We start from the raw sequence: 24323 nt of genomic DNA, 5'->3' as shown, positions 1-24323 counted from the left end.
TTTAACAACAAAAGTGGACAGAGCAGAGATTAAGGTCTGATAATACAAGTCACAAACATTCAAAAACAGAAAACACTAAAACAGTACATCTGTTTAAGGCTGTTTTATTAAAATGTGCTTTTAAAGCTTTTTATTCTACATACCTGCAGTAGTGTAATACTTTAAATGAATAAAATGGCATAGAAAGTTTGTTATATTTCTAGGAACTGCATTACCTTTAAGTGTTTAAGTTATCAGTTCAGTTTAGGGCTGATGTTTGTTGTTTAATTCATCCACGTCAGCATTAAGCACAGCACACTGGAATCGAGGACACACTTTCCATTGCTCAGTTGTGTTTAATCGGCACAGACAACGTCAGGTTGAATACAAACGCCTGAGGAGATGGATAAAGCCATCTGATCTGAAGTGAGCTGCTCATTTCTGCTGCACCTCCGTCAGATACAGAAACCCTCCAATAGCACTGACCCTCTCTACATTAACATCAGCAAAGAAAACTCAGAAGAAATGAATTTATCTTGTTCTCAAAGTACTATAGCAGAAATCTGAATGAACGGGATGAGTCAAAGCTTTTTTCCTGAAACCGTTTCAAGTAATTTGTGTTGATGTAAGGAATTTCAGATTGTAGTTCTGCAGATAACATTTATAAACTTCTGCAGTTCCCCAGCTGTGATTCTTGGAGTTATTTATCTATTTATTTTTTGGCCATTTAAAGAGCACCTATCATGAAAATCATCTTTTGGAAGCTTGTTGGACAGAACTGTGTGTAGGTATAGTGTGTCCACAGTCATATTGGGGTGATATAAAGACAATAAGTCTCTTTTTTAAGTTTCCTGACATTAAAATATGATCCAAATCCCTCCCATTTTGAGGCCTCCCACAACGTGATGTAGGAGTGCGGTTTTGCCGCCCATTGAATTGATTGACAGCTGCGTATTAACATGTCTCTGTAGTAACACATATAATCATATCAACAAGACAGGATGTGCGCAAAGCAACTGGATTAAAAGATCTGCTCAGCTCACTGTGATCATCAATCATCATTAAATATGATCAAGAGAGAGTTTTACAAGTTTAAAATGTTTTTAAAATGTGTTTGTAATTAATTACAGCAATTCTACTGTCTTTACTTTATCACCTCAGCCACATGTCAGTACAATTATAAAAGAATATGCTTCAATCTTGGTTTGTGGACTTTAAATCAGGGACGCGGGCGCTATGTATGTGCGTGAACTTTGTGTGTGATTCATCATTGTAAAAAGGCTTAAATTAACTCCACAACAAATACATCAAATAATCATTGGGAAAGTTCTTACTGTAGTATTTCTCACAAACCTTACATAAAATCTGCTTGCTTTATGTCTGTCACTGTGCTGTTTATCTGACGCATCCGAGGCAGAGATTAAAGCATACTCTGACAGGCATATGGGAACGGTGGGCGGGGCGAACTACTATCATACACACACCTATAACTCATTAAGAGAATAAGCTCCACCCTGTTAGACCATGCGCCACGGCGCAAAGCGGATTCTTCCATCCTTAAAATAGCAAAAGTGGATTCGGACATGCCCTTAATGCTTTTGCGCCCATCGCTTTGCACTTTGGACCTGGATTGTCAAAATAGAGCCCACATTCTGGAGACACAAAAGACTTATCTTAAATCTTAAAAAAGAGGTAAAATAGGTGCCCTTTAAAACATCATCCTGACCATTGTGTGTTATTATTTACAAAGTAACTAGTTACAGTACTGTAATGAAATTACTTATCTGTGGAAAAAGCAAAGTAAAGGTTTCTCATTTTAAGGTCATTTTTAGGTACAGAAACTAGTTACTTTGTAAATAATTACACTACATTGGCCAATTGATATTGTTGACAAATAAATGTTACTTAAAATATCAACTAGTTAAATATTAATATCAATAAGATTTGCCAATAAAATCAAAGGTGTGCTAATTTTAAATAAATAATATAAAATTACAAGACTAGACTTTGAATACTGTAAACTTTAGAATGATATCAACTAAATCTGATACCATTTTCTTAGACGACACAGTGGCTCAGTGCTTAGCACTGTCGCCTCACAGCAGGTTCGAGTCCAGGCTAGTTCACTTGGCATTTCTGTGTTTGCATGTTCTCCAAACGTAAGTCGGTGGTTCATTCCGCTGTGGCAACCCCTGATGAATAAAGGGACTAAGCCAAAGGAAAATTATAATACTATTTTTATTCATTCATTTTCTTTTCAGCTTATTATTGCTTATTGCTTATGTTTGCTGCTAAATAAAAAAGAGAACTATTCTATGTGAGCTAGGGACCTTTTAGGAACAAAAATGAACTTTAATTGACCCATAACACACACACACACACACACACACACACACACACACACACACACACACACACACACACACACACACCCATAACCCATTAATCTCAGCACTGTACTAGTAAGTTTTTGAATCGTATTTTCTGTATATAAAAGATACTTCATATAAGCACTTAAATCTTTTCATTTATCTCTCAAGGTATTAAATTTTAATCCCTTTCTATTAAACTACCATAAATGTGCCCTTAAGCATAAAAAGTTATTTCTTACATGGAGGTCACACATTGAGTCGTGCTGATTATCAGCCTGCTGAGAGTCTGAATGGCCCTGAATGTCAACATGAGGTCATGAACACACACACACACACACTACACACACACACACCACAGTGTCTGCTCTCCTGAGATATATAATCACATTATCCCCTGACTGTTAAACAGATTTACCGACGCAAGAACTTTGACCAGAGGCTCAAACCAACCACTGGAAAATAAAAACACATTTCTAAAAAGAGTATCGAAAAAACTGAGAGACAAATGAAACTGCTAAATCAACTGGCTGCAGTTCTCCTTTACAGGCTGTCATTGGTTTTAAAGGTGAAGTTTAGAGAAGTGGGTTTCATTTCTTGTGCACAGAGATGGTCCCGTGGGTTATGCTCTATTACGAGTCCATTAGCAACCCAACCTGTCAATGGCATCAATGGCCTCTACTGGATTATTGAACAAACCTGCAAGAGAGTAGATTTATCTGCTGCTAAAATACTTCATTCATTCATTTTCTTTAGGCTTAATCAGGGGTTGCTACAGTGGAATGAACCGCCAACTTATCCAGCACATGTTTTACACAGTGGATGCCTTTCCAGCTGCAATCCATCACTGAGAAACACTCATACACTCTCATTCACACACATACTGTACACTACAGACAATTTAGCTTACCCAATTCACCTATAGCGCATGAATGTAGGGGAACCCGGAGCACCCGGAGGAAACCCAAAGAGAACATGCAAACTCCACACAGAAATGCCAAATGAACCAGCCGAGGCTCAAACCAGTGACCTTCTTAATGTGAGGCAACAGAAGTAAGAAATAGTAAGTAAGAAATATTGCTAAAGTAATGTCTCAGCTTTATTAAAGTAATTATAAGTTGCATGTACTTTAAGAACCGACTTTAACAGCATATACTGTTTTCTCCAAACTGTTTACACCCTACAAAAATATTGCTTTTAATTTACTTACCCTCAGACAATCCAACATAGGCCTATGTGATCTTTTTTTTTGTTTTGTTTGCCTTATCGAGTACAACTGAAGATTATTAGCTGAAATAGTGGTCCTTAGAGATTCATTTAATACAAGTCAACATCTATTGGAAAATCAAAAAGAAAAAAAATACATGTAACTTAACGTTGGGCCACAGACCAAACACATCCGTGGCTCCTGTGAAGCAAAACAATCAATGTGTGCAGGAAACTGAAAATTATTCACAGCATTATTATCCAAGATCCACAGCCTCACAAACGATGTTTACAACCTCAACGTATTGTTTGACTGGTTAAGTAGCAGGGTGCGAATACTACATTGACGGTTGAGGGGGGTCAAGATTTTCGATTATGTACGGTAATATATGCCTCAATTAACCAAATTTATATATTTAATTCAATTACATCTAATTTATTAATCAAACTTGTTATTATGTCTTTAGTGTGTTGAGAGATATTGAGTGGTTCTCAATGACATTTGACATTAAATAACGTTACACAGTGTAGGTTTGCATTCCTGCACCAATTAACGGACGACCATGACCACTTTAATTTTACTTTTTAACTTATTTGTGCGAGCAAGAGTATAATAAAATACAAACTATCTAGTTTTACGGACACCTACAAATGCCTATTTTACGAGAAATATGTTTTGTGAACACTTACGCTGTCTATTGATGCTGTAGATTTGCCGTTTCAAACCTTAAACTGCAATTCAAACCTCAACTACTAATATTTGCAGTGAGCTTGCATTCACGATGGTATGAACCATTATAGGGGTAATCAAATGTATATTTAAGTTATCTATTATTTTAATAATTGATAGTATTTAAGATACAGATCAGAGCAAACTATTTCTTAACTGTTAAAGGGCAGACCCCTGTACACCATTTTTAGATGTGCTTCAGGGGAGATCAAGCGTTAATTGGGGGTCAGACCCCCCTCCCTGTAATTCGCACCCTGGTTGGTACCTAGCAGGCTTGCATTAATAAGAAAGGATCGCAGCTACAAAAATCGTTTGACCAAAAGTTACCAACTTAGATGGTCTAAGGATGAATAAATGTGTATCTTTTCTTGACAAATCATTGCTGACAGAGAAGTCTATTAAGTGAAAGCTTATGAAATTTTCATGGCATTATACATAAATGTGTGTGGGATTCATTCAATTGTACTGTTTCTGAGCAGTCAAGAGTTACACATTAAAACAAATGTAATCTTATTTATTCCAGTGAGTGACATTAATGTTGGTAATTCGCTTCACGTCTCACACGCATTTCATTCATGTTTGTCAAAGACCGCCATCTAGTGGCCCAGCAAACTGTTTTCAAGCTAAAATGACCCCAAATATTAGCTTTTTACGTGAAATTCTTGTATATTTATATATATTGTAATACTGAAATTATTGAGAAAGGACAGGGACTTTTTTTTATTGAATTGAATCTCCCATTTACATGTGTTGATGTTGTTTAATACACTTTTTAATAGATAAAATCATAAAACATATTGTAATTACAAATATGTCATCGGTCATTTTAATTGAACATTTTACATATTTTTTTCTTGCATAATAATCTTCTTTCTTTTTCATATATATATATATATATATATATATATATATATATATATATATATATATATATATATATATATATATATATATAAAACACAAAGTCTTGTCGTCGATCCCAGTTTTAGAAGCAACAAATAACTTGACTTCTAGTTGATCATTAGCAAAAGTGGCAGAAGGTAGATTTTTATCATAAATCATCTGTTGAACTGCATCCCAATACTGCAGAAGACCTATTGGAACCTGCATGGCCCCAAGATTTTCATAGAAAACAGTCAAGTTTGGTGAAGAAAAAAATCATGGTTTGTGGGTTACATTCAATATGGGGGCGTGCGAGAGATCTACAGAGTGAATAGCAACATCCACAGCCTGAGGTATCAAGACATTTGTGCTGCCCATTAGATTAAAAACCACAGAAGAGGGCAAATTCTTCAGCAGGATAGCGCTCCTTCTCATACTTCAGCCTCCACATCAAAGTTCCTGAAAGCAAAGAAGGTCAAGGTGCTCCAGGATTGGCCAGCCCAGTCACCAGACATGAACATTATTGAGCATGTCTGAGGTAAGATGGAGAAGACTTTGAAGATGAATCCAAAGAATCTTGATGAACTCTAGTAGTCCTGCAGGAACGCTTTCTTTCCAAATTCCATTGCCATTCAGATGTACATTATTTCTGTTAAGTGACAAGACTTGTCAAAGCAAAGTCAGACCTTACTGTCCTAATTAAATAATTTAAACTATTTTAAAAAATGTGTATGTATATATATATATATATATATATATATATATATATATAGAGAGAGAGAGAGAGAGAGAGAGAGAGAGAGAGAGAGAGAGAGAGAGAGAGATATAGCTTGGGCACCAAGAACTTTAATAAAATAGCACATCACACAGTTAATTTATGTTTTTTAATCCTACTTTACACACAGTATATCAGAAAAAGAAGCTTGTCAGTTTTCAGTCATTGTTTCATAGCAGCCCTTGAAGACAGTGCTCCATTTCACTCAGTTCCTGCAGTTCTTCACAGCGAGGGCTGCAGTGGAGAGAGAGCAGCCTTCGGGCTCTGGGAATCACAGAGAGAGACGCAACACCATCCCTTCTGTCAAAGAAAAAAAAGTGATGCTAGAGTATAAAGAAATTGGTGCTGAAATCTCATCAGAAAGAGCTTGACGTGTTAAACTATTACCCGTTAAAATGTAGCTGAGCTAATTTAAAAAGCTGTCGACCCAGCTCAATGCTGTCCTCTCCAAACTGAGCCTGAATGGCAACAAGACTGCGCTTCAGATGAGATGCAGCCAGACTCCATTCACCTGTTACAAAAACATTTAGAAAACTTTTATTAAAATTATACCTATGTTTAGGGGTAAACGCCTGTCAGTGGGACGTTTTATAGATCTAAAGGCTCTGGAAATCACAGAGAGAGTCAATTCAATTAAAAGTAAATTAAGCTTAACGTGCAAACCTTGAGTTTCAACCAATTATAGTCAAATCAAATATTTGGATTAGATTGTCTCCCTACTTTAAACTCTGTAGCCTGTAAGTCCCGTTTTGCATGCACTTACTCTGCAAGTATAAACGACATCATATAAAGGGATTAATAACTAGGTGTTATCCCTAAACCTACAGTACCCCTTAATTTTACCTTAAAATAACCCAAACAGTTAAAATTATGTTGTTATTTACTTAAGCTTACGTCATTTCAAACTCTTGAGACACTTTTGTTCATCTTCCGAACACAAATTAAAATGAATATATCCACTCGCAAAAAGATTTCAAAGACTCTGAGGGGGTCATATACTAGATGAGAAGCGCATATCATTACATCACATCTTTTTATAAAAGTATACACACCAATGGCACCAATTTGTCTGTCCACGGCAAATAGACAACAAAGATGGTGTGGTCTTCTCGGTATATAAAATTGGCCTTCTGATCTGGCCGCAGAGGCATGGTACTGAGTCTTGTTTTGAACACACTTCATTCACGTCGCTCACATTTATTTAATCTTCTTGTTTATTCTATAAATAATTGAGCAACAAAAATGCATAAAAATTAAGCTACTAATGATATCAAATTCGTTCCAAAAACAAGGATCTTCCAATAAAATATATGTATCAAAAACTGATTGAGTGTCTGACCCAGGGGCATCGCTGGACCCCATTTACTGGGGCACGTGCCCCAATAAAAAAAAAAACACCAGTGCCCCAGTAAATGCTTTGATATATGATTTACATTATATGCAAGTGTATTTATTAAGAGTGGTAATCTCAGAGTAAAGATGTTGTTCACTATGTGCAACCGAACCAACGCTGCTGAAAGCAATGTAGTTCAATCAAAAAGCAAACGGAGCATGTGCGCAGAAAAAAAACATACCGCGCGCCTCACACCCATCGAACATGCACGCCGAAAAAGTATCATGCATTTTGAAATCGGCATGCAGTGAGTTTTGCAAGTCAACAAACCAAAGTTTAACTAATATGATGGTGATCTTATTTATACTGCATGGCTTCTGATAGATTATTTTGGTATGAAGCAGAATTGGTAATTTTTTTTGTATTCTGTTGAACTGTCTATAGAACTTCATTCTAATAAAATTAATATCCATGCAAAAGATTTCTTAAATTATCTTAGCATCACTCCAGTTGTGTCTTTTAGATTGTTTTCCAGATACATTCAGGATTAATTTCTGTTATTTTATTTAGAATAACAATTGTATAATAACAATAGGGCGGTTCATTCCGCTGTGGTGACCCCGGATTAACAAAGGGACTAAGCTAACAAGAAAATGAATGAATGAATAATAACAATAGTACTGCTATTTATTTATAATTATATATTCTTTAGTTTTAGATTATATATAAAACAGCACAGGTCAGTGCGTGTGGTGTGATAATCCAGGTTTGCATAATTTGGTTTCGTGGTTGGAGTGAGATTTTGATGAGGGTCACAAGTGCCTAATGAGGTTTTGATTGTGTAATTTTTTAATTATTCTTAATATTCTGTTTTTGTTGTTCAGGACAGGGAGGTTACATTGTTTAGATGTCATGGAACATTAAATGTCCAAGTTAGAATCTGTTTTCTTTTGTAAGGTCTCAATTTATACTGTTGAAAAAATAGATTTTATTTATTTGCTACATTTTTCTATTAAGTTACATAAGTGCATTTTACTGATTACAATACTGTATTTACATGGATAATTTGTATTTATTTATGAGTATTTTGTTTATAAATTTAGTTGTTTAAATAAAAACATGTATAATCATTAGAATTATTTAATAATTACTCTCAGAATTATTAGTAATATTTTTAATGCAAAAAAGCAAAAAATTAAAACTTACTTAAATAAAGAATTATTAGAACCTAACTCAAGCAGACTAAAATAAAATAAAAGGCAAGACAGCTTAAAAAAATAAGAAAATTATAGATAGCTGAAAATGTATCTTTATAGGAGTATATATATATATATATATATATATATATATATATATATATATATATATATATATATACACAGTTGAAGTCAGAATTATTAAAATATACAAAAAATAAACTATATATTAAAATATATTATAAAAAATAAACAAGCGGTCTAATAATTTAGGGGGGCTAATAATTCTGACATATATATATATACATATATATATATATATATATATATATATATATATATATACACACACACACACACACACACACACACACACACACACATACACACATATATATATATATATATATATATATATATATATATATATATATATATATACATTTTTTTTTTATATATATTTTTATTGTTTTATTTGGAGGAGGAGGTGCTGTGCCCCAGTAGAGCTTTATGTCTAGCAACGTCCCTGATCTGACCCACATCTTTCTTTCGGTGTACTGCCATTCCATTTATGCACAAGGGTGTTGAGGTGTTTGAAAACAGTATACCTTCACTCAGCCTTTTCAAACTTTTTTTTTTGCCTTTAAGTGAAGAACAAATAAAAGTGTCTGCTAAATGAACTCATGAAAAATGTAAATGTACAATGAACCATTTAGGTGTAAATAAATTTGGTGTACCATGCCTTTATGAAACAAGTTAGATCCGGCTGTTCTTCTCACCTGTGCTGGCGTACAGCCGAGCCAGAGCATCTGCTAGCTCTCCTTGGAAAGGATGAGTCTCAGTCAGGATACTGTTTGCCTGAGAAAAAGCTGATTGGAGGATGTGTAAGGCCTCATCTGCAAGACATGGAACACATTGTGTATTTATGAATATCCATCTCACCCTAATGCAAAGAAAATTGTGATTCATATTGAGGCAGTACTCAATCTGTCTTGCTCCATGAGATGAACAGCTTCATCCAAAAGAAGCTGAAAACCCTGAAGTCTGTTTTGGACATCAGCACTGCTGATCTGATGACCACAGGATGACCAAGAGCATGTGTATCCATCCGTATGGGACTGAAATATATAGAACAGTCATTCAAAACATCAATATAAACACTGAAGCTTGTACATCAGGGGTCAGTTCTTCATACGAGCAGCCTTATTTCTTATAACCAGATTAGATTGTGTCATTTCAAGTCAAGGTGATAATGAAAGAATATATATGCTGCACCAAATGCTGAATATTTTATCCAAGAGTTCTCTATTAAACTAGGGAAAATAACAATATTGAAAATTATATATAGACCATTTCCCCTTACTGCACACCATCAATATGTAGCATGCACTGCACTTTAACTGATCCATACTTAAAACAATACTGCCTACAGCTATGGGTACACATATTAATTGTACATATCGCTGTCAACTCTGCAATTTTTTGGGGGGAGTATGCTGTTGTATTTTGTTGTTTATACGTCGTTGTATTTGCACTGGCTGTATTTTGCACTGTCTGGAGCCAGCACCTAAGCTTTTCACTCATCATAGCACACGTCCTGCTGATGATGATGTGACAATAAAAGTGATTTGATTTGATTCAATGTGGTGATGTTGTTAGCCCTGAACATTTCCTGCTTGTTACTAAACTACTTTATAACTGTAACAAGATGCAATTTAATCAGATGCTAATGCTTAAACGGCTGCCATAACATTATTTAGTAGTATTTGGACCTTTTTGGGTTCTCGGAAACTATGGAAATTCAAAATCCAATACAGAAAATACATTAGGACGATTGTTATGTTTTACATCCCTCAAAATGGTCTATAAAAAAAAAATTAATTTTATTTTAATTTTATTTTATACATTTTTTTAAAGTATTTAAAATCTGTTATGTAATACACACTTTGTAAAAAGGTACACATATTCCCATGGTTGTACATTTTTGTAATTTTTAGAGACTAATATTTACACTTTAGGTACTAATATGTACTTTAAAGATCTAGAAGCACATACTTTAAAAAGGTACCACCCCAGTTTAGTTCAATTACTGAGAGTGTATGATCTTCGACATGGCCATTGTTCTCATTCAGAGATTTAATTGTTGAAGGAATAATTATATAATTAAGGGACACATACATATGTTGAGAGCTAAAGTGTGGGTGACTTGATGCAGCTTCTTCTCAAATATCAAAATTCTAAATTTATTTAAACATCCAGTTGTGCATTATTGCATGGGATAAAGAAAACATGAATACTATCCTGAAGAAAATCCGCTCTAAAGGTAAAGCTAAATAAATTGTTAAAGACTATACTCTTGACAAATGAAAGTGTGAAGCCTGTATATATAGTCTATCGAGATGTGTATAATGCAGCAATCTCAGATCACTTCATCCAGATATTTTAATCTAATTTACAAACATGTTTGAAGAGTCAAATTAGTCAGAGATCAGTTATCAAGATTAAAAGATCCAGGATCTGCCTAGTCATTTTAGATTGTTTAAACAAGGTACAACTAACAGATGCCACAAATGTTCAAACCGAAGTTTAGCTTCTAACATAATTATACACGCTTAAATCATCTAAAGGGCGAGGCAGTGGCGCAGTAGGTAGTGCTGTCGCCTCACAGCAAGAAGGTCGCTGGTTCGAACCTCGGTTCAGTTGGCGTTTCTGTGTGTAGTTTGCATGTTCTCCCTGCCTTCGTGTGGGTTTTCTCCGGGTGCTCCGGTTTCCCCCACAGTCCCACAGGTGAATTGGGTAGGCTAAATTGTCCGTAGTGTATGAGTGTGTGTGTGGATGTTTCCCAGAGATGGGTTGCGGCTGGAAGGGCATCCGCTGCGTAAAAACTTGCTGGATATGTTGGCCGTACATTCCGCTGTGGCGACCCCGGATTAATAAAGGGACTAAGCCGACAAGAAAATGAATGAATGAATAAATCAGCTAATCAAAGCTTTAGATTCACTAGAAAACACGTGTGACTTCAAAACTTCATTAGACTTCATCTTCCAGGAGCAAAATTGGGACACTCTTGTTCTAAATGATCAGTTAGACCAGAGAGGCTAGGGCCCGCAGGCCAAAAAGTTGGCCCATGGTAACCTTTGATTTGGCCCACCATCCTATCTGAGAAGAGAAGGAGAATGATGGGGATGGTAAAAAAACCCATCTCTGTCATTTCTAATTTAATATAGTGTTTTGATTGCTTAGCTACAAAAAACTAACTGAAATTAAATGTTTCAATTAAATGTTTGAAATGAATCAGAGTTTATCTTAAATGTACAAACCAATAGAAGACAATGCAGAGACATCAGTGAGCGAATAAAAGCAAAGGCAGATTCTGCTTGACTAGTGTATTCAGTACTGAACTCTACTGTTATAAATGTAATTGTTTATGTTTTTGTTGTAATAAGTTATAATTACAAAAAAAAAAAAAAAAAAAAATATATATATATATATATATATATATATATATATATATATATATATATATATATATACTGCATTAGGTAATATGATTTAAAGTAATATTTTCTATTTATTTTGAAATATTAAGTAAAAACCTGGAAATTATCCATGACAACTTTAATGTAATAGTTTGATATATTTACCTTCGGCTTACAGCTCTCAATGATATTTGGTTTTTGGCCCTTCACATGAAAAAGTTTGGGCACCCCTGAGTTAGACCTTTCTGAAAATGTTTACCTGAAGAGGCTTTCCACATTTCACACACTTCATCCCTGGTGCTGTGTGTTCTTTTGCATTCGGGCTTCCTTCTGACAGATCTCTCTGACAGGCCTGACATACACACTGGAAAAAGTACTGCTCCAGCAGGAGGCGCTGACGCTCCTTCACCTCCATTCTGCTACGGTGAGGGCCTGTGATGAAATAATGACATTATAAAAGCAAACCTACATGAGCCTCCATCAAAACTAAATCAAAATTTCCATGATCACACAATACCATAACAGTGCAGAATCTCCTGTCCTGCAGTGAGGTCTTTTGAAGCACGTACAGTGACCGTCACACCAGACCGAGAGCCCTTGGGATGGTCAAAGTGACCTTCAGAACAGCCCAACTGATTATGTGGGTCAGGCTGAAATCCTGTAGTGAAGGAGATGCTTGTGTTTGGACTGCAGGAGTGGTTAAGCAGGCTGAGCACAGGGAATATAGCTGTGGCAATACGGATTTCACTGCTGGACTGAACAGCCATGCCACTTTCTTCTGCAAGAAATGAGAAAACAAATTTAATAATCAAATATATTAGCTCTTTCTCCACTATTGACTATTTTGTCAATTAAAAGACAATGCTTCCCTGCCACTGGTGATTTTTTTTTTTTTTTTTAACGACAATCCGTGTTTTTGATGAATTACAATATGGGAAGCCCTAGCCCTATGTCCTGAATGAGTTTAAGGACTTCTGGGTATCCTGGAAGTAAAATATAAGGCGATCAGAGAAAAAGTATATTGCATAACTTTACAACGCTTTACAACTTTCTTTTGGCTACTTAATCATGGCCACAGTGAAATAATCCACAGTGAAATATCCAGCATATGTTTTACACAGCAGATGCCCTTCACCTATAACGCACGTCTTTAGACTGTGGGGGAAACCAGAGCACCTGGAGGAAACCCACGGGAACCCGGGGAGAACATGCAAACTCAATACAGAAATGCCAACTGACCCAGATGAGGCTCAAACCAGCGACCTTCTTTCTGTGAGGCGACAGTGCTAACTACTGAGCCACCGTGCTGCCCTCATACAGTGATATATAACATAACAACCTAGTAAAGCCTTTAAATTGCACTTTGAATACTAGTATCTTTCAAAATAAGAAGTAAGATATGATGTACTGTTTTAATTTATATCCGATTTGTTCTATTTTTGTATAATTTTGTATATTTAATGCAGATGCACTGCAAAATCATCTCAAAGTAAAAATATGAATTCTTTCCAAATAGTCATCTTGTGAAATGTCTTAATATATATCACAGTAAAACAAATATTGCAATGTCAGTTATTTTTTAACTTTGTGCAGCCATAGTGTGTGTTTGTGTGTGTGTGTGTTACATACTACATATCTTGAAAATACAACTTTTTTCAATTTTCTTGTCTCAATTGTGTCAAAAACGTATTTGCATTCAAGTGCTAATATAACATGAACACATTTTTTGTTTAAAAGCAGAAGCTTGGTTTCTCTGTTTTGACTTTTATATATATATATAGGGTTTTTACAGCCATCACCAGGTCAAATTTAAGACTTTTAAAGACCTTTTTAAGACCATTATGAATGATAATTTTGACTTATACAGGTCTACATGCTATATTTTTCTAATGGCCTAGTTAGACTAGTGGATTTTTTTTACTTGTCCCATCAAAAAAAAAAAGTTATTCCCTAGTCACATATTTTACATAATCTGCCAAACAAGCAAACAAGCTCTAGTTGTATACATAGACATATATTTTTTAACACTACTAAGCTCTTTAAAAACTATAATACACTAATTAAATGTATGCACATGCAACAGTCTATCTAGGTCAGCGTCTTCCAACTATATGGTCTATAAATACATGGAGAACTTTTTAAACTAATTTTTATTAGATTAGCTTAATTATTATATTAGCTATTATAATATTAGTTATAAATATAACTTTGTTAATTGTTTTATTGAGATAGATTGTTGATGATTTGAATAATTTTTGCTAAATTGAGTAAAATCAAGACTGGTAAAATTAAGACTGGCTTAAAATGATTTAAGACCTACAAATCAATATTTCCATGAATTTAAGACTTTTTAAGGCCTAAAATTCTGTTTTAATTTGAAGACCCCGTAAACACCCTGATATTATGGTCATACTGTATATTCGGAGCAGAAATTATTCTGCAAGCTGATAAATTTAGGTGAAAATCATCAAAAATGCTGACAAATCTAAAAATGATAGCAAATAAACAAAAGCTGACGGGAAAAATAATAAGATTTTACATTTTCAAAGTTTCAAATGAGAGTCCAGACCTACCTTTGACCCTAACAGCAGTGATTGCTTGAGCATTACACCTTAGCTGCATCATGTGCCTCAGAGCTGTGGCTCCCAGCATGCTCATCTCAGGCTGCCAGCTTGCTTTAACTCCTTCGTCTTTGAAGGACATCCACTTGTTTGGTGGAGGTCCGCCTTGAAGCTTCCCGTAAATCACCGCCATGGTGATGGCCATTAAGAAGCGTGAAGCAGGTGAGTGTTGTGCCACATGCGGTAAAAGGCTATAGATGCCCATGTATGAGCTGCCATGAAAACAGTCTGTATGGTCTAAACTTTTTCCACAGTCCCCTCCGAGACTCAACTGGACTGGTGAATCATTTTTATAAGTGGTCACATGGTCTTTTGTGTTTTTAATCCCCATTTGGACTTCAGTTTGTCCTGCTTTAAGGACCACTCTTAGTGCTAAATGTCCCAAAACCCCAATGGCCAGCAGATCAGCTCCAACTGGACATTCCCACTGGTGCCATTGATCCCATGCATCTTTCTGACAGCTCTCTCCACAATATCGAGCGTAACTACACTTTGGACAGGGCACAAAACTCAGTGACTGGCTGAGGCAGTGGTGACAATGTCGATCTTCAGTACCAAATGTCTCTACCGCCTTATTGGTTCCTGTATTAAATATGTTAGCTGGTATAAGGACAGAACAGTAAGCTTCATCTTCCAGCACCACTTCTCCAGCTGGTTTATTCTCCATGACTAACATGTGGCGACCTTTGTCCGAGCTGAAATAAACAGATACACCATCTGAAAGATGACCAGTAGAGTTTACAGTCTTCTGGCATGGTGATAATTGATGATCTGTGTGTGGTATGTTGGGTTTTTCAGCTTTTCTTAGCTGATTCTGGCAGGCGGTTTGTCTAGTTTGTAGTTTGTCCTGCAGGTGGCTTGGGTAACCGGCCTCCAGAGAACGCCTGATGTCTTCAAGACATGCCTAAAATAAAGAAATACTCATTTAAATGTTTCGGTTGTGTGATGAATGCTTAAAAAATATAGATTATTTGATGTAGAGCATGAAGCAGACTCCCACTTGGTAGAGGCCTTGGTAAAATAGGGCAGCAGAACGGTTAGCATAGCACAAGGAGAGCTCATCTGTATTCTTGTCAGCATGGCAAACACCCTGAAACATTCAAAAGAGACAAATTATACTATGCACACCAAACCTAATGTTATTCGAAATCAAATTTGATTAATAATAATAACAGTGCAACTCAAAAATCATAGTTTATTGAACTACATTAGCTAATTTTATTGACAATATGTTTGCAGTATTGCTTTCATCTCATAGGATTTAAAAACATGGACGGTTTCTTATTTCAATATTAATCAAATCTCATACTGGTCTACAAATACAGTCTAATAAAAGTCATACCGTGACTGTTTCTGTTGTAGGGCACTGCGAAAAGGGGCGGGATTAAACAAGATGATCAGACATTTTAAAAATTGAGCAATTGGTTCATATTTTACATTTCTGTCCAGAGAGGTCATGTTTTGATGTTCGATTAAGAACACAGCGAACTTAAAAACTTGTTGCATGAGCTGGTGTTTCCGATCTGTCGCATTCGGGTGCGTATGAATGGAAGTCTACGGGGCGAAAAGTGCTGTGTGACCGCAGCTTCAGACTACTTAACTTTAAACTTGCTAGACCTTACGAAATCATGCGCCCAAAAATGAAAATTTACTCACCCTCATGTTTCTAAGTTTCTTCATAAATATATTTAAGAAGCTAAAAACGTTAACCATTAACTTCTATAGCAGGAAAAACGAACACTATGAAAGTAAATGTTAAAGTCCATATGAACCTGAAGCTGCAACCATTTTATTTTTGTATTGTGACAGTTTCTAGAGAAGTAGAATATTAAATGAGAAAAAAATGGGTGTGGCTGATTGGATGTTGTAAAGTAGACATTTTCATTTGGAAAGATCAGGAATAGGTTAGAGACAACAGACACCTCTTCCTCACCATTTCTGTTCGTTGACATAGCGCTGTCAAAACTGACAATTAAAGGGGGATGGTTGAGTATGTTAGCCACGCCTTATACCTCAGACAATGGCTATTTGAGAATTTTACTAAAAACAAGCAGGAAGTGCTTAAGATTTTAATTTTTGATTTATATGGCATTTTTTCTTTCTTAATAACATGTACAGATCAATTGTTCGACACAAAACTAGCAATGTTAGATAATAAAATCAATATCGTTAATTTTGATTTCATGTGTACTTAAACAGGTTTTCAGTTTTCTTCTAAACATATTATTTTGTGCCCAACAGAAAATAGTAAGATAGACATGTTTGAAACCAGCTAAATGTGAGTAAAGGCTGACATTATTTTCAGCTTTGGGTGAACTAAGTTATCCTAATTAAAAAAAAAAAAAAGTCTATGCCCTCAAACCTCGGGCCCCAAACTCACGCCATTGGTTGATAAACTGTTGCTATGACGATATATTAATGATAGGTGCCATTGCAATTAATTAACGTCGACTTAAAGCAAAACGTGATAGCAAACATGCATTTAAAGCAAATGTAACGCGATTTTAACCATGCCTAAATAAATAAGCAGGATAACACAACTCAGGATATAATAAATACGAAAATTATACATAGTAGATATGCCGTTTTTTCGTACCTTGGAGTAATGAAGCACTGCTGCGGGGTAATCCTTGACTTTGAAGCTGAGGTTGCCTTGCTGTCTAAACTCAGAAGCTGTTTCAGGAGACTTTTTGACGGAAAACTTCTCTGAGATTCTGGACAGAATGTTGAGATCCTCTGGACTGATATGGACAAATCCGAAAACGTAGGTGGCATATTTATTTTTACATAGAAACATATGACGAAATGCTACTAACTTACATGCTAAACTTGCTAGAATGTCACTGAACAACTGAATCCACAACTACTAAATAGGGAGGTTAATAAGTAAATTAACTTCTTTGAGATTTTGGACAGTGTTGAGATCCTCCGGACTGAGATATGGACAAATCCGGAAAAAAGGTGGAATATTTAACGTTATTTATTTAACTTACTTGGAAACATGTGATGCTACTTCTTGCTAAACTGTAACGTTAGATTGACATTGGTGTCACTTTAATTGAACAGCTGAAACAGTAATTCCTGCAGCATTTACGTAAAAATAGAGGTTCATTTTTATGCTATCAAACATCATTTTAATTAATTTATAAACATCTCCACAGTGCAACAGACTGACCATATTAGTGACAGCCCGTAGTTGAATATGGCATCTATATCAGTCAGAAGGCTGAAACGCTCAGTTTCTTCAGATCTCAGTTCAGCCCATTTCTGCTCGACATGACAAACCCAATCTTGGCAGGGCAGATCCATTCAAAACCCACTCAAATAACTGTTAACACACAAGCGAAAAGTACGAAGCCCTCCAACACTTTAAATTTCACAACAACAACTTGACTTCCGGTTGGAGCTTTTATCAATTTCCAAAATAAAAGCACTGTTCTCATAATTTAAAATATTAAAAAGCATCATAGACTGGAATGTTTTTGATGTTTTCTTGCGGTCATCACGACAAGTCGGGTGGTTTTAGTACGCTTAGATTTTTTTAATTAACTTTTTAGGTCAGATTTTTTTAAATTATGCACCTTTTTTATTTAATTAGTATTCCTTCCTGGGCCACCTTGGTGAAAGGTACTTTATGTTAAATATGCATTTTATTTTTGTTTGTTTTGTCTTCTTAATTCTGAACTGTTATGCGTTGTTGTTGTTGTTTATTATTATTATTATTATTATTATTATTATTATTATTATTATTGTGTGTGTGTGTGTATACATCTCAAACAGTAGTAGACATTTTAAGACTAGACTTGATCAACTTATTTTTGACAGATGTCATATTGGGCATACAAGATTAGCCCATATGCTTTTTTGTGTTTAACTCCACAAAACGTTTTTTTTTTTTTTTTGTCATATATTAACACTAAAAATCTTATTTAATTTATGTATTCATTCATTTGTCTGTAAATATATATTTATTATTGAAATGTTCTTGCCATAAAAATAGCATTTGTTGCGAATATGGCATTAAATGAAAATTACATTACATTGCTGACTTGCATTTTTATTTAAACTTACATTAATCAAATTGACTAAAATATTATATTACATTTTTGTATAAACTAAAAATATAGTTGAAACCTGATTAACTTTATTAAAACATGTAAAAGAAACATAAAAAATGTTTTTGTCAATTTTTACAGTGTAAACATTTGTTTTCGGTAAAGTATTATTAATGGTTTCTCATTTTAAATAATTTTGGTAATGATATTTGAGTGATTTATTCATTAACTGGATTATTTTCGGTTTGTTCCTCAACACATGATATGTATGTCTATTTTGATGTCAGAAATGCATTGAGAATCTCTTGAAATTATGGTGCATTAAGATCCCCAGTAGATGGTGACGTTGTTCTACTTAACAATCCATGTTTTATACAGGCACTTGACAAAAATGGTCCCGACATTTGACTCTGTTGTCGCCTCTGGTTTAGTTCTTTTATTATCTCTGTGGTTGGTCAAGATCTCTTGGGACTTCATTGGCTGTTCATTAGAATCTCTAGGTAAATATAATGACTGTTTTGAGATAACCTGCATTCAACTTTCTCCAGCGGCCCCAATGCAATGCATTCACATTAAGTAACTGCAGATTTAAAAAGAGATTTTTTTTATATAAATGCACTGTTTAATTAATGTCACAGAAATGTTTATTAAAATCAGAATCTCCTTCATAAGGATTTAAAGGATTTGCAAGGTTAATGTGTCTGTTGTTTGGTTTGCTGCATGAAATTGCACAGAGAAGAAAGAGCAATTTATTTTTTGATGAAACAAATCTGCATCTGTGAAAGGAGAACTGCTGTATGATATTTGTGAGAGACTATTAATTTCCAGAATTTACATGGAAATGATTCCCACTAGTCAACAACAACAAACAAGAAAAGCATTATTTGAGCTCCCATATTTCTTGTGCCACAAGGAAGAAAATGGCATTAAATGTGCTGTATCTTATAGCACATATTTAAATGCTACAGTATATAACAGAGTTTTCATGTTAATTAGGCCGCTTTTCTATTATTTTGAGCTTGGTTGTATCATCAGATTAATCCTAGTGATAAAGGATTGTGTTCATAACTTTTAAGAAGCGTTCCCATGTCTGCATATGAATATTAATGTTGTATTGTGTCTGTAAAGCAGCTGCTTCTGCGAGGTCCTGTGGGACGATCAATGCTTCTCATACATGTGCTTTATTTCTTTATAACTGCTGTTGTGTTTCATGTTTGTCTCAACAACTGCTGTTGCTGCACCCTGTGATCTAAGGCTTGTATGATCTTGTTTTTTTGTGACTGTCGTTTGTTGTTGCTTGTGGGTGAAATGTTTTTCAAGAACATGGAGTGTTTAAATATTTAACCATCTTCCTTATTTGGCTATATTTGTCATGATTTCTTTTTTTAAATTGGATAAAATCAATTCAGCTGGAGACATGGTGGCTCAGTGGTTAGCACTGTCGGCTCACAACAAGAAGGTCGCTGGTTCGTCTCCCAGCTGGGTCAGTTGACATTTCTGTGATGAGTTGCATGTTCTGGTTTCCTCTGGGTGCTCCGGTTTTAAGTTGTATGGGTAGATTTCTGGTGATATCCAAAATACATTGTAAATCCAATAATGTCTTATGCCACAAATGATAGGAATATTAAGTATAGATTGTTTTGTATGTCTTCCATGTTATTCAGTCTGTTCTGGAAAATGAAACGTGAGCAATAATATCTAAATGTAGTCTTAATGATGCAAGCTGAGATCGCATCGCTTAAAGTTGCAATGTCAGACACCATGCACTCAATGGAGCAAGTGACGTCACTGTGAGGGGTAGGGTTAGGGAGATAGGTCAGTGCCTTTAAACCACATTGAATGCAGCTCAGAGTCTGCAGCCAGACCAACCTCAAGATTGGGGGGGATCAAAGTCAAAACTGTTTTTATTCAGGCATTTTCTCTTTGTTCAAAAAAGCAAACAAATTGATTTCAGCTTCAGTCAACTTCACAATTCGTTTTCCAAGTGCCGATTAGTCAACTAAATATGAAGTACATTTACATTTAGACAAGAAGAGGCAATTAAGTGCTAGAGTATGGAGGTGGAGTGTTTTTTTTTTTTTTTTTTTGTAAGTGTTTCTATAGGGGGTTTGTCAAGTCAAAACTGTTTTTATTCAGGCATTTTCTCTTTGTTTGTTCAAAAAAGCAAACAAATTGATTTCAGCTTCAGTCAACTCCACAATTCGTTTTCCAAGTGCCGAATAGTCAACTAAATATGTAGTACATTTACATTTAGACAAGAAGAGGCAATTAAGTGCTAGAGTATGGAGGTGGAGTTTTTTTTTTTTTTTTTTTTTTTTTTTTTTGTAAGAGGAGTGTTTCTATAGGGGGTTTGTCAAGCTCACCTGTGTGAAGCACACTTTAATAAATTCAGTGTTTTTTCCCCTCTTCTTAATATAATATATATGGAGTGATTTGTGGAGTGACAAGCCGAGATATCCTCCAGGTATGGTGAGAACTTTGCAGCCACCATTTGGTCATTTTGATGAAATGAAAGAGAGCTGTGCGTCATCGGCATAACAATGAAAAAAACCATGTGATTGGATGATGGTTCCCAGGGATGTGGTGTTAATAGAAAATAGTAGGGGATCAAGAACAGATCCCTGAGGTACCCCTGTGACCAGCTGATGAGCTTTGGATACTTCTCCTCTCCAGGAAACCCTATGTTTGTTTTGACATTTTAATCGAACATGTACTAGTATTTATTTTAAGGGTGCAAGTGTTTTTTTAGATACTAGTATCTTTTTCATTTAAGTACTAGTACTTATTCATTAGATGATAGTGTTTATTCATTAGATACTAGTACTTATTCATTAGAATATGGCTGCCGTCGCATCATCCAGGTGGATGCTGCACACTGGTGGTGAATGAGGAGATTCCCCCAAAGTGTAAAGCGCTTTGAATGCCCAGAAAAGCACTAAATAAGTGTAAGGAATTATTATTATTATTATTATTATTATTATTATTATTATTATTAGATACCAATGCTTTTTCATTAGACACCACTCGTGCTTTATTCATTACATACTAGTGTCTATCGTTTAGATGTGCTTTTTAAATATATGTTACTGTTTGATTATTAGACTAGTTCGTTTTTATTTGATACTAGTACTCATTCATTAGATGCTAGTATCTATTAAATAGGTAGTATTTATTCATTAGATACTAATTTTTATTAAATAGATTCTAGCTCTTATTTATTAAATACTAGTACTTTTCTTAATAGTAACCAGTAACTATTCTGTTGTTACTTATAATACATTACAATTTTTTTTCTATTGATTTCTATGAAATCTGTCATTGAGATCATCTGTTCAGTGTTGACTATATGTATTCCCGCTGAGCCTAATACATATTTTATGCACTAGTGGTTAATCGTTAGGTACTATTATCTATTAATGATGCACTAGTACCTAATTAATAGATACTAGTACTTGTTCATTAGATACTAGAATATATTTAATAGGTACTAATGATTGTTCAATAGCTACTAGTACTTATGAAATGTATACTATAACTTATTTAAAAGATACTAGTACATATTTAGTGAAGGTTTTAAAACTGCCAAAATTCTGTAATATTGTTCCTAAGGTATGTTTATGATTAGCTTTTTTTTTTTTTTTTTTTTTTTTTTTCAGACAACAGTATATTCAGCAGAAAATATGTCATTTTAAATTGTAGAGAAGTCTGTGTTTTTGAAAGTAATGAAGAGAGCAGAAGTCAATGATTAATTTTCATTATTTAGCCTGATATGTTTACTGTCCCACTATATTATAAATGTTTCAAAAAATTCAATATATTATTTTCAAAAGGGAAAAGTTTTATTTTTTTACCCAGAAATTTAAAAAGAATATATTTTGGAGCAGTAATCACAAAACCATGATACTGTGAAACCGTGATATTTTTATTTAAGGTTATCATACCATCAGAATCTTAAACCGGCCCAAGCCTAAATCGATTCTTCCACTTGGACTATTCATAACATACGATGATTAATAAAGCAAAACTGACTAGTCAAATAAGAATGTTTACTAGTTATGGTTATAAAAGATATTAGACTAGTGTCTAATAAATAAATACTAATATAAACAGTTTTCTTAGGTGTCAAACTTGACTCTAAACTTGTTTATTGAAATGTTGGCTATACTGTAGATCAGGAAATGCCACATTTGCCAAAGATCACTGGTTTTATTGCCTTTTCCCAACTTCATTTATATAATTTTTGCTTTTTGTGTGTATTTACTGTCCATTTTGAGTTGAAAACAGGATAACAGATGAACTTTTTTTTTTTTTTTTTTTTTTTTTTTTTTTTTTTTGGTGCCTAGAATAAACAAACTCATTTTCTAGACCAAATTAAATATTCAAATCACTGGATGATACACGGACAAAAAAAATCATGTTTCATAAAGTTTAGTAAATTGTGTTATAAATTTTTTTAAACAGTTTTTGATTAGTAATGAACACTGCTTATAACCTAATTTGTGCAATTTTAAATGCACTTGTCTTAATATTTAGATTAAAAAATAACTCTGATTCCTGATTTTACTAATCCTTGCTTGAATGAAGTTTGCTTCTTAGTTGTAAATTACAAAGCAAACTTACTACCTGGAACTTTATGAGAGAATTGAGCAATTATAGCATTATGGATGTGACGTTTGCAGTAAATCTCAAAGCATAAATACACAGAAAGTCTAAACATTATTAAAACATCTGTTTCTATTTTCCAAAATGTCTCACCACAGAGTTATGGGATCAGAAAAAATATTCATCTGTAAACTTTTTTTTTTTTTTTTAGATTTTAAATTAGGAAAATATTAAACATGTCATGGATGTGACAAAAGGTCTGTGAGTTTATAGTACACAACATGCAGGTAAATTAAACTGCACAACCCAAAAGAAATAATGCCAATCAAAAGGATACAAGTTGGCTCTATAGAACAAACAAAATCGATGTTATTTTATTTTACATTTTATGAGGGAAAAGCTTGGCTATGGATGTGACCGTGAAATTGGCACTTGTGTGACTTTGGTAAAACAAATATAATAGTTTAAAATCATTAACATTTGAGTATTTTTACACTTTTGTAAAATACAAGCATACACCAAAAACATAGAACATTTGACTATTTTGGAGTAAAAAATTTTTCAAGGCAAAGTTGACATTTGCAAAAAAAAAAAAAAATGCAAATAAACAAACTTAGCAAATTAGTTTACATTTTGAAGAAAGCTGAAAAGCTGTAACCATTGACCTCCTACAAATATTATAGATGGCAATAGTTCCAGGTTTTCAGCTTTCTTTTAATATATCATCTTTTGTGTTCAACGGAAAAGAAAGTAAGTCAGACTGGTTTGGAACAAGTGAAGAGCGAGTAAATGATGATGACAGGGTTTTCATTTTTGCCTGTATTATAGCTTTAAATGGTCTTATTAATGTCTTTCTATTGATCTGCAGTTTCAGATAATACATTTTGACTTGCATAGTCAACAGCATTTTCTGCTTGGATCCTTTAATCCAAATACTGGGATATTTCACCCAGTGTTAAGTCCCACATCTCAGGAGGGCTCCTATTGTAGAAAATGGCGAGAAATTAGATTATATAAACGGAGAAGCAAACGATAAAGGATCATTTAAGTTTCTCCAGTCAATTTTCAGTGAAATTTTTTTCAGTGCCTGCTGTAA

At 34.4% G+C, this 24323-nt stretch overlaps 1 protein-coding gene and 1 long non-coding RNA gene across 9 annotated transcripts in view; one reads left to right on the top strand and one right to left on the bottom strand.

The window, feature by feature from the left end:
* Positions 1-6036: 6036 nt before the first annotated feature.
* On the bottom strand, positions 6037-17961 carry smyd4 (SET and MYND domain containing 4). Of its 4 annotated transcripts, none has more exon segments than NM_001076594.1 (10): positions 6037-6241; positions 6329-6452; positions 9250-9366; positions 9453-9588; positions 12209-12381; positions 12467-12727; positions 14523-15474; positions 15571-15660; positions 17167-17311; positions 17746-17956. In NM_001076594.1, coding segments are annotated over 10 exon segments (2262 nt in total). In that variant the 5' UTR covers positions 17880-17956; the 3' UTR covers positions 6037-6111.
* The window catches only part of LOC141376432 (uncharacterized), a 251223-nt gene continuing 243913 nt past the window's right edge, over positions 17014-24323 (top strand). For all 5 annotated transcript variants that reach the window (XR_012386473.1, XR_012386472.1, XR_012386468.1 and 2 more), the window contains exon 1: positions 17014-17334. This is a non-coding gene — a long non-coding RNA (uncharacterized lncRNA). The remainder of the gene's footprint in view (positions 17335-24323) is intronic.

This window comes from Danio rerio, chromosome 10 (genome assembly GCF_049306965.1).
Source record: "Danio rerio strain Tuebingen ecotype United States chromosome 10, GRCz12tu, whole genome shotgun sequence".
Lineage (NCBI taxonomy): Eukaryota > Metazoa > Chordata > Actinopteri > Cypriniformes > Danionidae > Danio > Danio rerio.
This window is presented reverse-complemented; position numbering and strand designations above follow the sequence as displayed.